At 36.3% G+C, this 16,357-nt stretch overlaps 1 protein-coding gene across 1 annotated transcript in view; it reads right to left on the bottom strand.

The window, feature by feature from the left end:
• The window catches only part of MTREX (Mtr4 exosome RNA helicase), a 125,009-nt gene that overhangs the window by 17,955 nt on the left and 90,697 nt on the right, over window positions 1-16,357 (bottom strand). The window contains exons 21-24 of the mRNA XM_050794685.1: window positions 15,040-15,228; window positions 9,495-9,658; window positions 4,449-4,554; window positions 874-930 (exon numbers count right to left, since the gene is read on the bottom strand). Of these exons, the coding sequence (XP_050650642.1) occupies window positions 874-930; window positions 4,449-4,554; window positions 9,495-9,658; window positions 15,040-15,228 (516 nt within the window). The remainder of the gene's footprint in view (window positions 1-873; window positions 931-4,448; window positions 4,555-9,494; window positions 9,659-15,039; window positions 15,229-16,357) is intronic.

The raw sequence follows: 16,357 nt of genomic DNA on the forward strand, positions 1-16,357 counted from the left end.
TCATCTTTCCTTGTCTTTGTCTAATGTTGAAAAGGCAGATAAAATCGGCTTATCCTATGACATTAATGAGATAAATTTATTACTAACTATAAACTACTGTGGCTTTGAGGACCCAGAGACAAACAATTTCTTATGATAAAACAGATTTTAAAACTTTATTATAGGCTGGGCACAGTGGCTCACATCTGTAATCCCAGCACTTTGAGAGGCCGAGGTTGGAGGATCACATGAGCTCAGGAGTTCGAGACCAGCCTGGTCAACATGGTGAAACCTCATCTCTACTAAAAATACAAAAATTAGCCGAGCGTGGTGGCAGGCCTGTAATCCCAGCTATTCAGGACATTGAGGCAGGAGAATCGCCTGAATGCAGGAGGTGGAGATTGCAGTGAGCCCAGATCACGCCACTGCACTCCAGGCCTCAGTAAGGGAGCGAGACTGTCTCAAAAACAAAACAACAAAATGAAACAACAAAACTTTGTTATAAACCAGAATGAAAAAATGTGCAAAGAATTAAAAATAAACTAAATCCTAATCCATCAAGATACCATTATTAGTACTGAGGAAGAAAATGACACATGTACTGAGCTGTCAGTACAGCCTATTTACATTATGAAGTTATTAATCTCCTTTCACAATAATGCTATACAGTTCATTACAATAATGGGAAAGAAATACTGTTTAATTATTAAAGTAAAAATCACAAGAGATGTTATCAGAGTAACATTAAGTTACATGACTGACATCAAGTGACATATTTAATCCTTATAGCTTATCTCTATGAAATGATAAACCACTATGATTAGATTATCAAAAAAGTTTATTTTACAATCTACTATTCATAAAATATGTAGTTCAAAAAAAAATTTTTTTTACCTGCATTTGACGAAGTGGTCCTGCTAATTGTTCTGTTAATTTGGGCATCTCACTAGACTATAAAAGAAAAGGAAAACAAGATATAAAAACCCACATTTAAAGTTCTTGGTTTTTCACACTACCTGTTTTAACAAATTAAACAAAGCTTGTAAGACAGTCACATATCAAATTATAAGACCTCAGTCATTAGCACTTAGAGTTTCTAATCAATTCAGTTTACACAGACAAAATCACTATTCCTCTCATCCTAAATTATAATATTCTGTTATTACATTTCAGAGGAAAACACACCGCTACATTTGCAGTGTGCTAACTAGCTGCTTTTTGTGATTATCCATGGAACTGTGGGAGGGTAAATACTGTAAACATATGCAGTAGTTCAGTTGCATCAACATTAAAGGGTTTTATCGTAGTTTATCTTTGATATAGTTTTAGTTTCTAGGCAACTTTCAATCTGTAGAAACTGAAAAGCTAGAAACTGAAAACTCAGGATAAAGTACGTTAAAAATAATGTCCCCAATTTTTATTTTACACAGATGTTCTAACTCTAATGAAGTGTAAGACAGCTAGAAGTTTAATCTGAGTTTCAGTATTCTTAGTATTGCTTTCCTACAGTTGAAAATTCTGTCAATTTCTGAATAATACAATGGAGTTTCAGGTCTATCACTAACCAGCCAAATTAAGTTGGACAAGCTGCTTAATTCTGTGTATTGGTTTTTTCCCTGTCAAAGAAAAATAAAACCAGATCCTCAAAATGAATAGGTTTATCATGAGAACAACAGACATTATTTGTGAAGAAATTTTTGACAAAGGTAGTTACTGTACAAAAATAAAATTACTATAAGAATGGTATGTATGTATGTGTGAAACAGGGTTTAAAGTAATTATAGCTAATTTTTTTTTTTTTTTTTGAGACAGAGTCTCACTCTGTTGCCCAGGCTGGAGTGCAATGGTGCAATTTCGGCTCACTGCAACCTCTACCTCCCAGGTTCAAGCGATTCCCCTGCCTCAGCATCCTTAGTAGCTGGGATTACAGGTGCGCGCCACCATGCCCAGCTAATTTTTGTATTTTTAGTAGAGACGGGGTTTCACAATGTCGGTCAGGCTGATGTTGACTCCTGACCTCATGATTTGCCTGCCTCAACCTCCCAAAGTGCTGGGATTACAGGCATGAGCCACCATGCCCGATCCCTAAAATTTTTTTTTTTTAAAGCAACTGTAGGTTAGTTGCGACATATCTGCCTTTATTTTAAGCACCTGTACTTACATAGGACTTGATTTTGATTTGCATCATGCATATATGTTTAATAAATCAAGAACCAGATTCTATATTATTGTTGCTAAAACCAGAAATTATTCATGAATGGCAAAAAAGCAAAATAGCCAGAATGACCTTAATATCTCAGTTTAATAAAGAACCCAAGACTGTGAAATGTGTTTGATATTGTGTCTATTCATGGTCAACAGTTACTCATCACATTCCTCTCTGCTGTTCACTATAGGTAGAAGGCACCAGTTCTGATATGAGGAGGTTAACTGTGATTTTAACAACGTTCTCCCACCAGGTATGTACAGTTTGTTCCCTCATCTCTCCTGTAGGCCTCAATGTAAATTTCACTTCATTAGTGAGGCCTTTTCTAATCATCTTATTTAAAATAGTAACCCCAACCCCCCAGTGATCTGACTCTTCTCACTTCTCTCCAAAAATCTTCACCCCCATTTGACAGAATGTATGTGTATTGTATTTCTTTATCTTCATCCACTAGCATGTAAGTATCAGGAAAGCAAACATTTCTGCTGCATCTCTGGTGCATAGATCTGTACACTGCCCTGATTGGGCGCTTAATAAATTTTTGTGTGCACTTGATCTTTATATTATGAAGATTTATGTAACCTTTTAAATATTACTTTTTAAATGTTGAGATAGTTTTATAAATACATTTAAAAATAGAAGTTATTATATTAAGCGAATTTCATCTTTACTTATAACAAGTATTTTACTATATTTACTAGAAGACAACATTCTTTTTGGCAGAAAACATTCTGTTAAAAGCATCAAGAAAAATCCACATGACAATTAGTACAATCTTTCATCTCAATGTTAAAAGGCGCCACCACAAGAATTGATGACACTGTATATAACAAAGTGTGGCTTCACTGAATAAATGTTAAATGCACATATTGACATCTTGCCCCAAGATTTAAGAGCTGTGGTTTGGCTTAACCAACTCCTTTGAAGAGGGAATATAATTGGCCTCTCAGAAAAAGGAACTACTGTAATAGTGCCACAGTATAAAACAACAAGAACACGCAAATAATGAAAAGTAAGACAAAATGTGACATGGGTAGAAGACCACCTATCCCCAAACTATTTACAAACCTAAATCCCTGAACCTTCCTATTCCAAGTTTGACAAATGTTCTTAATTATTTTTATCTTGGAAATTGATATAATAAAATTTTGAGCCTAAGGAAAAACACTTTTGTATGCATATTTCACAGGTGCATAGTAGGCAATCTCAGGAAAGCATAAACTGTTTTTGGATTATTGTCCTATTTGTTATCATTGCCACTAACAGCTGTGATTCTAATCAGTAATCAGGGACCTGAGAAAAGTACCTATCTACTTCAAGAAGTAATATATTTGATCTGATTAATAAATAGGGAAACAGTTAACAGGTAAACAGACCAATTGGGTGTGGTTTCAATGAATAAATCTAAACTCCTTATACTGACATCTTGCCCCAAGATTTAAGAGCTGTGGAACTTAAAAAAAAAACTCTACAATTTGTCCTACACAATTTACTTAAAAGTTAAACTAAGTATGTATAGTAAAAGGTCTTCCAAAAATTTAGAATATTAAATTATTTTTAGAAGGCAGATGTCCTTGTCTTATTCTCATTCTATCCACTTCATCTACAATAAATAAAGTCTTAAATTTTAAATGTAAAACAACACATCTTACTTTTAAAAATGAATCATACTGGTGTTTGGAATGCAGTACAAGGATAATCAGTGTTCTTATGTGTTCCATTCAGCACTCCATTTTTTGATTTCTTAAGAACTGTTGAAAGTGAACTAATTACTCATATAAAAAAAACTGCTGCCAAACCAACAAGGATCTTATAATCACTAACTCAAACCGTGCCCATGAAAACTAATGTTTCAGTTCCTAGCAGGACGGACTGCTTCATCATTATTCTTCAATACTGGGGAGTAGAGTTAATTCAACCTCACTCCCCACTTTCATTTTTATCAGACTTTCCTAGTTTTATTCTCATTCATCTTTTTATTTCTAGGACTGTCTAGGACTCGGCCAAATGTTCAATGAATTGGGTTACAGAACAAATTTAAAACTTAAAATCTAATTAATAGTGATTGTTAACAAATCTTATTTTATTCTTTCTAATAATATGTATTTAATCATTCAATTTTCTTAGTACATTTGTGTTAAAGTTGCTGTGATTTCCAATTAACATTAACCTGTAATATGTAAGTATTAGTAATATTTGATAATACAGCCATAACACTATTGGATGTGTGAATTAATAAGATGTGCTAAATCAATTAACTCACATTCTCTTGAAACACAAAGCAGCTTAATAATGCTGTTGCCTGTTCTGCAGAAAGGTCATTGAAAAGGCCATTAAACATCATCTCAGTTAGAAGGAGCTCATCAGCACTACAACGGCAAAACAAAAGAATAAATTTAAAATGTCAGAACACACATGCACACACACATATGCCTTTAACATGTAGTTTTTAATAAAACATATTATTTGACCTTAAGGAGTAATCAATGAGGAATGACAATGATTTAAGGACAAAGCAGATCTTTATAATTACTGATAGATTACATAATCAATGTAAAATGGGGATTTCACATAAAGATTTCAAATATCAAAATGCAAACATTCACTGAAATAAGAACAATTTCTTAACCTTTAGTACGCTAGGAAAAATCATCACTGTCATTTATTTTCTAGGGCCAAAGGACTCTTATAATTACTTTTCAGTTATTTTACAAATAATCTGTAGACTAAAAATAATGAAAAACAATTTTATTAGAAATCTTAATTAAAATGTACTCATAAGACGACCCACATTTTTTTATTTTTATGTTGTAATTTTTTAAAGTTTTCATATTATAGTAGAGATGGGGTCTTGCTATATTGTCCAGGTTGGTCTGGAACTCCTGAGCTCAAGCAGTCCTCCTGCCTCGGTCTCCCCAAATGCTGCGATTACAGGTGTGAGATGCCACGCCTGGCCAGAAGACTCACATTTTAATTCCTATTTTCTAAAGGCTGAAAGGTATATAACCAAGATGGGCAAGAGCCTTTGAATGCAACAAACTGCTGGTCACCAACTGTCATCCACGAATCTGAAAAATATCCATCTAGGAAATACAATTCTAGATTTCAAGTACATCTTTAATAGGTAGGTACTAGCTCATCACTACTTCTGTTTCTTCTCACACTTGCCCTGTCAAAATTACAATTCCAGATTTATATCTCTTTTAAGTCCTAGCTTACTACTTCTGAGTCCTTTTTGCATCATCAAAATACATTTTTTTAAACTGACAACTTGATTTTGTTGAGGAGAGGAAGGTCACCTTCTTTCCTCCATAACTGTAAAACATTTTCATGTACAGACTTAAAAGGACAATATATTTATTATTACAAAGATTAGAATGATCAACAGGTTTTAAAAAATTTCTTCATCATCTGTTTCTTTCCAATTTCCTTATATACACAACTGTGTATTTGACTACTTGTGGACCATATAAGGAAACTTTGGTGCACAAATCATAAAAGATGAGACTACTATTACAAGTCCTTTTAGCAAAATGAGATGGTCCAGGTTCTCATCATAGACATTACATAACTACGTCCTTTCTGTTGAATGATTAAATGAATAATCTCATAAATATATATATTTAAATATATATGTGTGTGTGTGTGTGTATATATATATTTGTCCCTAGAAATATATTGTTCAGCTGAGCACAGTGGCTCATGGCTGTAATCCCAGCGCTTTGGGAAGCTGAAACAGGTAGATCGCTTGAGCCCAGGAGTTTAAGACTAGCCTAGCAACATGGCAAAACCCTGTTTCTACAAAGCAATACAAAAATTAGCTGAGCGTGGTGGCACATGCCTGGAGTCCCAGCTACTCAGGAGGCTGATGTGGGAGGATCATTTAAGCCCAGGAGGTCAAGACTGCAGTGAGCCATGATCTTGCCACTGCATTCCAGCCTGGGTGACAGAGCTAGACCTTGTCTCAAAAAATAAAAATAAAAAAAAAAAGAAAAATATTGTTCATGCACTAGTTGTCTGAGAATTTACCTAGGGTCTGAGACTTTGCTTATATAATCAATCTCACCATTACCACTTTGACTACAGTACGTTTTGTCCTGTTGTGTTTATCTTCTGATTTGAGTAACAACTGCAAAATATCTTCACTTATTTTTCTCCTTGGGTGGAAAATGAAAAATTCTGAATTTGCAACTGTGTTCAAGCTAAAAAAGGAACACTACAAAGATGATGTTTCTAGACTTCTATAATCAGGGTTCAGTTGACCCATAAAATAATTGTACTGTATTGTTAAAAAAGTAAACTTTGCCTTTACTTTTTGGAAAGTCTTTAAAAAAAGAATAAAGTCATGAACTATTATAATCTTTACCAACAGTTAAAATATTTATAAATAAAAGTCAAAAACTAAATTTGGGTCTCTAGTGTTAAGCTAAGAGTTAAGTCAAGCAAAGAGGGCAACAATACAAATGAGGAAAGACTATTTCAAGAAGCTACAGTCTAACGTGGGGGGCAGACAAGCTGATAATCACAGAACAGTAATCTAACCGAGAGCTCTAATAGACTTATACAAGTGGCTATGAGGGGAAAAAAAGGGGAGGAGCCTAAAATCAGATTGAAGAAGTTCAGAGCAACTTTCGAAGTTCTTTGCAAAAATATGCAAGAATCGCAGGACATGGGGTAGAGGTTAAAGGTCATATGAAACAAAAGGAAAAGCAGTGTGGGATGTGGCAATAGACTGCTGGAGAGGGAGAGTAAGAATATACTAAATTATGGAATCTATTATAAAAGCAATAAGGAATCACTGAGGGACTTTTACCAAACAGAATGGCACAAAGGGGTGCTGGGTGAAGTGGCTCACACCTGTAATCCCAGCACTTTGGGTGGCTAAGGTGGGCGGACTGCTTAATCACAGGAGTTCAAGACCAGCTTGGGCAACATAACAAGACCCCGTCTCTACAGAAACCTAAAAAAAAAAAATAGCCAGCCGTGGTGGCACACACTTAACAGTCCCAGGTTCTTGGGAGACTGAGGCAGGAGGATCACTTGAGCCTGGCAAATCGAGGCTGCAGTGAGCCGAGATTGCACAAGTGCACTCCAGCCTGGGCAACAGAGCAAGATCCCATTTCAATAAGAAAAGAAGAACGACATACCAGATTTGTGCTTTGGGTTTTGAAAACTTAAGAAGGGAGGCAATGAATAATTAGAATGGCAACTGCAGTAATTGAGGCCAAAAATAATGAAGGATACACATTAGCCAGTGGCAATGTTTAAAAAGGCAAAAATGGGTGAGAGAAGGAGTCTAGGAAGATGCCCCAGTTTTTGCAAATTTTGGGGAAAGTTAACAAACTTTGATATAATATTGTTATCATTATAAATGAAAAATGTATCTTGGAATAAAATCAATTTCCATTCTTCTAACACAAAATCTAATTGTGGATATCTAAAGGAAATTTCTGTATTAATTGTAAAACAATAATTATTAGAAGGAAATAATCCCAATAACGTTAGCATATGAATCAGTAGACCAGTACTGCAGTTTAGATTTAATCCTGGATATGTTATTAATTAAAATTCAATAGCACATTATCCTGTGATAACAACTAACTAGGGCTGGGTAGTCACTGCCCCCTTTTGGTGGCTAAGAGTTGTCCTGTTCACCACAGTCTCCTGGTTCTATGCAGACATCTGAGTCTGTAACATCTGGACAGATGAACGATATAAATACATTTTTACTAAGAAAGTCTGAAATCATTTACAAGGCCTGTAGTTCTCTGGTCCTGTCCATCCTGGCCATGCTGAGTACATAAAAAAACTGTTTCAAAAGTGTCTTTTATATATTCACTGAAAATGATGATTATCACTATATAGACAAAACAAGATATATCTTCAGACTGGATATTGCCTGAACTACCAGCTTATGACTTTCCAGTTAAGGAGGACAGAGGCAAACTGGCTCCTAAGTCAGGAGACATTCCTCATGGTGGGAAATAACTAACACAGTTTTTAGAACAGTATCATAAATTGTATTTTCTAAAGATGGCCACAACAGCATCTCCTATACCACATGTTCTTCTAGATTTGCACTGATCTATAAAGACTGCCACGTGCACACGTGGAAATTTCAATTTTAATTAAAATGATATAAACTAAAAAGTCAGTTCCTCCGTCGAAGCACGTGTCAAATGCTAAATAGTGGCTACTGTACTGAACAGTGTAGATACAGAACAATTCCATTATCACAGAAAGTCATATTGAACAACAGCCACTTCCCCATTAAGAGGTGGAATCTAATTATCCCCCACTTGAATCCAGGAGGGTTAATAACTCATCTGTAATCAAGAGAATGTGGTGGAAATGATGCTTATGATAACAAAGCTAGGTTACAAAAGGTAAAGCTAGGTCAGAAAAGGCAACCTTAGCCAGCTAGAAGACTCACACTGGAGCCCTCAGCTACCATGTAAGCATCCTGAGGCTGCCATACTGTGAAGAAGCCCAAACTAGCCCACGTAGACAGACCACATGGACAAGCTCTAACAGAGAGAAAGAGGTCCTAACATTCCCCAGCTGCTCCGGACTCCTACTGTTACAGCTTAACCACCTGTCTGACAGCAATCCTGGGGGACACTGAGCCAGAATCATCCAAATGAGCTCTTCCTGAATTTCTGACCCATAAAAACAGTAAGAGCATAAAGTAACTGTTGATGTTGTAAATAATTTAGTTTTGATGTCATCTGTAATGTGACAGAAGATTACTGAAACAAAAAATAATATAAGTAGTTTTAAACTGTGGTTTATAATAAGTGCTGTTGTAAAATCCTATTATTAGTCCAAAATCTCATTGCAGTTTGCTACACATGTAACAAGATAATGGTTACTAGGTTAAGTTTCAAGGTGGGAAAATGTTAATAAATTTTAAAAAGTATACAAAATTATATATAAACTAAGATTATGTAAAAATCCCGCAAGGCATTAAAAAAAGTCAAAGGAAATACATACAAATACTAGGAGTGCTCGTGTTAATTACTGAGATCTAAGAGATTTTTCTAATTTCTCAATTTCACGGTTCAAAACTGTATTAAGTGTGGAAGGTACTGTACAAACTTTATATTTTAAGAAAGCTCTTTCTTCCTAAAGATAACAGTTATTTTAAAATCACTTAAACCTGCGAGGAAGAGTTGTAGTGAGCTGAGATTGTGCCAGTGCACTCCAGCCTGGGTAACACAGTGACACTCCATCTCAAAAAAATAAACAAAAATTAAAATTAAAAATTAAAAAAAAAAAAAATCAACTTTCTAGAACAACCAGATTTTACCTGCTTATCTCACAGGCCACTCGTCCTTTCATCTCTATTACATCAGAAGAAGTAGCAAATCCCAACCTTCTTAAAACACGTTTGCGACATTTGAGTTCATCCATTTGTAGGACTGTTCTCGCTTTCTTCAGTTCTCGCTTTGCAGATTTAATATCTATTGCAATCTATAGCACATAAAAGTATAAAGAAAGTTCAATAATAAAGTGAACAATGTACAAGGAGATTTATTCATGAAATCAAACAAAAAATATTTTTTAAGAACATCTTACAGTATACTTCTGGGTTAAAGCTTCAGTGCTGGGGAGACTGGGGAAAGTGGAGCTTAGATACGTTCCCAGAACATTACACAAGAGTAATGATTTATCTGAAAAGTTATTAAATACTACCTAAAATATTAAGTACAAAATGTCCATTGGAAAAATCTGAGGCAGAGCAGGCAGATATTAAAAAGTGTAAAAAGCATAAGAAGACAGAGAACAGAGGCCGGGCACAGTGGCTCATGCCTGTAATCCAGCACTTTGGGAGGCTGAGGTTGGTGGATCACAAGGTCAGGAGATCAAGACCATTCTGGCCAACATGGTGAAACCCCATCTCTACTAAAAATACAAAAAAAAAAAAAAAAAATTAGCTGGGTGTGGTGGCGGGCGCCTGTAGTCCCAGCTACTCAGGAAGATGAGGCAGAATTGCTTTAACCTGGGAGGGAGAGGTTGCAGTGAGCCCAGATTGTGCCACTGCACTCCATCCTGGTGACAAAGCGAGATTCTGTCTCACAAAAAAAGAAGACAGAGAACAGAGCATGGCTCTTGCTTAAATGAAGAGAGGTAAGGAGGAAGGCTAGAAGGAGGAGAGTGAGCTGGATATTGTGAGCTAGACAAGGTAGGCTGTAAGAGTAGAAAAAGTCAGTGGTGAATTTAGGATAGGCTCTCCCAAGACAGGATTCAATGTATAATTAATCACACTCCTGAAGTACCAATCCCAGCAGCTCTAGCTTTTCATCCTTAGGGCATCAGGTGATAGCTTAGAGAACAGGGAAAGAAAAATGAGGGTACAGAAATCTTTTCTCTTGACTATCTATAATTCCCCCATGATGTCCTGAAAACTATTCCTTCTTTTTGCCCTTAAGTTAAATCATGAATTTGCCTAAGCTGGAAATGGTTTTAGCAAAGAGAATAGGCCTTTATTCAAAACATAGATGAAACCTTAAAATGAAAATGTATCATCTTGATGTCATCCTTTAGAGTAGATAAGTTTTAAAATTTAGTTAATCAGTAAATATTACATATTTTCCAACGATGACAAGCATACAGTAGTACAAGAACAAAGAACAATGGTATCCTGAAGTGGTTGTTCAGAAAAACACTGACAGAAAAGTTTTGTTAAGTTGAAATTTTTTAGACTTTATTAAACTACTAAGGAGGAAAAATTATGAAGGTGGTCAGCAACTGATATTTATTCAGAGATTACCTATGTCCTCTATTTCTAGTGCTTTACATTATTTCATTCTTACAGCAATCCTAAAAGGTAGGGAAGTAATATTAAATCTGCATTTTACAGACGAGAAAACTGAGGCACAGAGTACTAAGTAAATTGGTTAAGAATACAGAGCTACTGAGTGATAAAGATGGAGTTCAAACCCAGGCTAGCAGACCCTAGAATCCAAGCTATTTTCAGTTATTTCTATTGCTGTGAACAGAGCTACTGAGTGATAAAGATGGGGTTCAAGCCCAGGCTATCAGACCCTAGATGCAAGCTCTTAGTGATTATTTATATTTCTATGAACAGATGTGTAGTCACAATGCCATGTCGTAGGAAGCAATGCTTTCCAAGCTAGATAATGAATGCTATGCTACCTAGCATGACTTATCAGGCCTATCAGAATAAAACAAACAAACCATTGTTTTTTAGGGTTTGACTGAAGTGACTGAGGATGCCTATGTGAGCAGAGCAAAGCATCGTGCTAATAACTGTGAGGCTTATAAAGCTTACAAGGTAGAAGAGAGTCCAACATTTAAGATTTTTTTTTTTCTTGAGTAATGTTTGTATTTTGAATATAAAAATGTTACAATATTTTAGATATAATGGGTTAAATAAAAATATTACTAAAGTTAATGCCACTGGTTTCTTCTTTTTTTAAATGTGGCCACTAAAAAATTTAAATGTGGCTGACACCAGACAATGCTGTACAAGATCTTTTCCAACACATTTATAAAACAACACAGACACACAGTTGGCCCTATCTGTGGGTTCCACATCCATGGATTCAACCAACCATGGATCAAAAATACTGGGAAAAAAACTGTCTGGACTGTACATGTATACTTTTTATTTTTATTTTTTTAAAGAGATGGGGTCTAACTCTATCACCCAAGCTGAAGTACAGTGGTGCAACCATGGCTCACTGTAGCCTCAACCTCCTTGGCTTAAGTGACCTTCCTACTTCAGCCTCCTGAGTACCTGGGATGACAGGTGCATGCTACCATGCCTGGCTAATTTTTAAAATTTTTTTGCAGTGATGGGGGTCTTGTCATCTTGCCCAGGCTGGTCTCAAACTTCTGGGCTTCAAGTGATCTTCCTGCCTTGGCCTCCCAAAGTGTTGGGTTTACAGGTGTAAGCCACTGTGCCCAGGCTGTATTTTTTTTCCATTAAAAAAGAAATTTTATATATATATATATATATATATGTATACACACACACACACACACACACACGATGTGCTTATATGTATATAAGCATGGGAAAAAAACTGGACTATACATGTACTTTTTTTTTTTTTTAAAGAGATGGGGTCTCACTCTGTCACCCTGGCTGGAGTACAGTGGTGCAACCATGGCTTATATGTATATAATGTGCTTATATGTATATAAGCACATTTTATATATATATATATATATAAGCACATTATAGACAACGGTGGGCAGGGGGCAGGAAAAGAAAAAAAAAGACCACTATACTCTTATTGCTGTAACACAACCACTTAAAGTTTTCCTTTCAGTCTTTTCTGGTGTATTTTATATTTCTGCTAAATAGTAATCATAGTCCACTTCAATTTCAGATCCTTTTTTCATGTAATGCTCATACATGAGCCTTCTTACATGTTATTGCAGAGTCTCCATAACAACTTTATTTAGCCAGTCCCTTCAGCCAGACAATGTCTTTTTCAGTATATTTGAGCAGCTCAGACAATGCCTTCAAACCACCTCCAAGGATGCTTTCCAGTCATCATTCAACCACGCTCAAGTCTACCTGTTCTTGTGTTATGGAAACATAATGCTGACCCTGGTGGCCATGGAGGGACTGACAGCAGGGAGAGAGCTGCTGCAATGGTCCTGGTAAGAGACGAACAGGTGAGAAGCACAACTGGATATCTGTGTAAGTAATGAAAGCTTGTTGTGTCCCAGTTTCCTCATCTTGAGAAGCACCTGGCAAGCTTCCTGCCTAGCAGCACTTCAAGGTGGGTCACAGCATGGATGTGTTCACTAAGCATGCAGCCAATATTGTCTATCTGCTACAGCACCATATGATGTAAGTTCACAAAAAGCTAGAAAGGGAGACGGCTTTAAAACTATGAACTGAATACATTATTAAAGGAGTTTCTACTCATGTATTTATCCAACAAATACTGGGCATTTACTTTATAAAAATAGACCATTATGAGAAAATGTAAATAAAATGAAACATCTGACTCTAAGGAGCTTAAAATCTAGTTTATGAGACACAAAGACAAATGTATTGATAAAATGGTATGTGATAAAAGTTGAAAAAGTACAACAGCAAGGAGTTTTAAGTTTCACGGAGGAAGGGAGATTTGTATAGTGTAATACATTCCAGTTGAAAAAAAGTAGGTAGTGGAAAGGATTGTGTTCACGTCAAAAAGCTTTTTCTAAATTCGCTATACAGAATGCTTATAATAATGCTTTTACTGGTTAGACATGAAAGCTAATTATCCTAAAAAGCTGAACTACTACCATTTGACGCTATTAAGATGGCTATAGCAAAAACAATAGACAATAACACGTGCTGACGAAGATGTAGAGAAAGCAGAAATCTCGTAAATTGCTAGTGAGAACATAAAGTGGTGTAGCCACTTTGGAAACAGTCTGGTAGTTTCTCATAAAGGTAAATATAGAGTTACCATAGGATCCAGCAATCCTACCTATTTCCACTCAAGATACTCAAAACATCCATACAAAAACTTGTATACAAATGTTCACAGCAGCATTATTCATCATAGCCAAAAAGTTAGAAAAAAACAAATGTCCTGTCCATCAACTGATGAACGGGTGAACAAAATATGGCATATCCACACAACAAAATATAATTTAGTTAGGCCAGGTATGGTGGCTCATGCCTGTAATCCCAGCACTCTGGGAGGCTGAGGTGGATGGGTAACCTGAGGTCAGGAGTTCAAGACCAGCCTGGCCAACATGGCGAAACCCTGTTTCTAATAAAAATTCAATAATTAGCGGGCATGGTGGTGTGTGTCTGTAATTCTAGCTACTAGGGAGGCTGAGGCAGGAGAATCGCTTGAACCCGGGAGGCAGAGGTTGTAGTGAGCCACAATCACGCCACTGGACTGAAGCCTGGGTGACACAGCAGGACTCTGTCACACATACATATAAAATTTGGCCATAAAAGGAATGAAGTACTGATTTATGCTACAACAGGCATAAAGCTTGCAGACACGCTAAGTGAAAGACAGCAGACATAAACATCATATATTACATGATTCTATTTTAAGAAATATCCAGAATAGGCAAAACCACACAGATAGAAAGTAGACTTGTGATTGCCAAGGGCTGGAGGATGGGATAAACAGAGAGTGGCTGCTAATGGGTATAAAGTTCCTTCAGAGGGTAAGAAGAATGTTCTGAAGTTACATAGTGGTGATGGTTGCAAGTATGTGTGAATACACTAAAAACCAGTGAGCTGGATATTTTAAATGGGTGAGTGCTATGCTGTGTAAATTATATCTCAATTTTAAAAAGGAAGAAAAAAACAGAACATCCTATGTGAAATATCAAACTACAGCAAAATAAACTTTATCTTGTCTTGCTGATGAGAGCTGACAGGTTCAGAGCTGACAGTTTATTTAAAAGATAGCTGATAGCTGGCCAGGCGCGGTGGCTCAAGCCTGTAATCCCAGCACTTTGGGAGGCCGAGATGGGCGGATCACGAGGTCAGGAGATCGAGACCATCCTGGCTAACACGGTGAAACCCCGTCTCTACTAAAAAATACAAAAAACTAGCCGGGCGAGGTGGCGGGCGTCTGTAGTCCCAGCTACTCGGGAGGCTGAGGCAGGAGAATGGTGTAAACCCGGGAGGCGGAGCTTGCAGTGAGCTGAGATCCGGCCGCTGCACTCCAGCCCGGGCGACAGAGCAAGACTCCGTCTCAACAACAACAACAAAAAAAAAAAAAAAAAAAAAAAAGATAGTTAACATTTTCCTGTTTTAGCCAATTAAACCAACAGGACAAGAAAATGACAAACACATATTTATTCAGTGAAACATATAAAATTCTACTATAAAAACCAAGTTTCTGCCATACCTGTGCTTTTTTTTCACAAAGCGTATACACAGTTTCCAAATTTGGATCATTGTGAAGTGGATGAGAATACATTCGATGCTCAAAAGCTTCTACTTTCTGAATGACTTTTTTCAGCCCTTGATCTTGAATGCCCATATCATCAATAGGGTCTAATAAGGGGATGCCGTCAGGAAAACGTTTCTGAACTTCCTGAAAAAAATATATAAAATTCATTTTCATCTTATAGTCAAAATTAGTAAGACCAAACCAAATCTGTGTTTCCTTTTTTTTCTATGCACATGGACATAAAAGGTATACTACATATATAATTTGGTCTTTTGCCAATTTAAATTGTAGGGCATTTTTCTTCTGCATTTATTTTTGAAAACTCTTTTTCAATGCTATCCTATGATTTACAGATGTATTATGATTTACTAATAAAACTACAAGTCATAATTCGATTATAGTCCTGAATGTGGCACAACTTACTGATAAATTCGTTACTGTATAACATTGTTGTAACTTCTTGCCATCACAAGTAATCTTGTATTAAACATCTATGTTTAAACTGCTTTCGGATTATTTCCTTTGTGTTGATGCCTAGGGAGGGCACTATTGACTTGGAAAGTACAGACTTTTTAAAAGCTCCTGAGACCTTTAGCTTAAAAAAAAACATGAATAATGGTTAAATGCAATAAACATATTCGTACACAGAAGAAATAGCTCACTGTAGGCTGGCATCCTATTGAGAAACTTTCAGGGTCTTGGATAAGCCTTAAAGATAAGATAGGATTTGGCTAGTTAGGAACTGGGAATTGGGGAGGAGAAACACATTAACAGTAAAAAACAAATGTAAAGGGTTCAAAGACATTTGCAGATTATTGTCCTAAATGAGCAGATAATGCTAGCTCTTTCAAAAGACTGGTATCTCCGGTAAGTGCATATGGTACAGTTTCAAGATATATGTCTGCCCTAATCAAAGGGGGCTAGCGTCAGCGCAAAAATCTTACACATGAGCCTGGCCAATTTTTATATATAAAGAAACTGAGTCACAGGTGTGAGGTTTCAGAACAGAGAAAACACTAAAACTGTAGTTCTGAAGTTTAAAAAGTATAATTAATGTAGCTAAAGGGAAATCTTTATACATTATGTGAAGGGTTCTGTTGGCAGGCTAATTTCCCCAATTTTTCCTCCTGTGGCTTCTCACCATGTGGTGACTATGTAAAGGACTATGAAGGACCAAGAAAAAAAACAGTCCAACTTTGTTTAAATCATGATGCAAAACTGAGACTCAGGTTATGGTGAAATTAATGTGAAAGCTGAAATATATCAACACGAT

This window comes from Macaca thibetana, chromosome 6, assembly GCF_024542745.1.
Source record: "Macaca thibetana thibetana isolate TM-01 chromosome 6, ASM2454274v1, whole genome shotgun sequence".
NCBI classification, from domain to species: Eukaryota; Metazoa; Chordata; class Mammalia; order Primates; family Cercopithecidae; genus Macaca; species Macaca thibetana.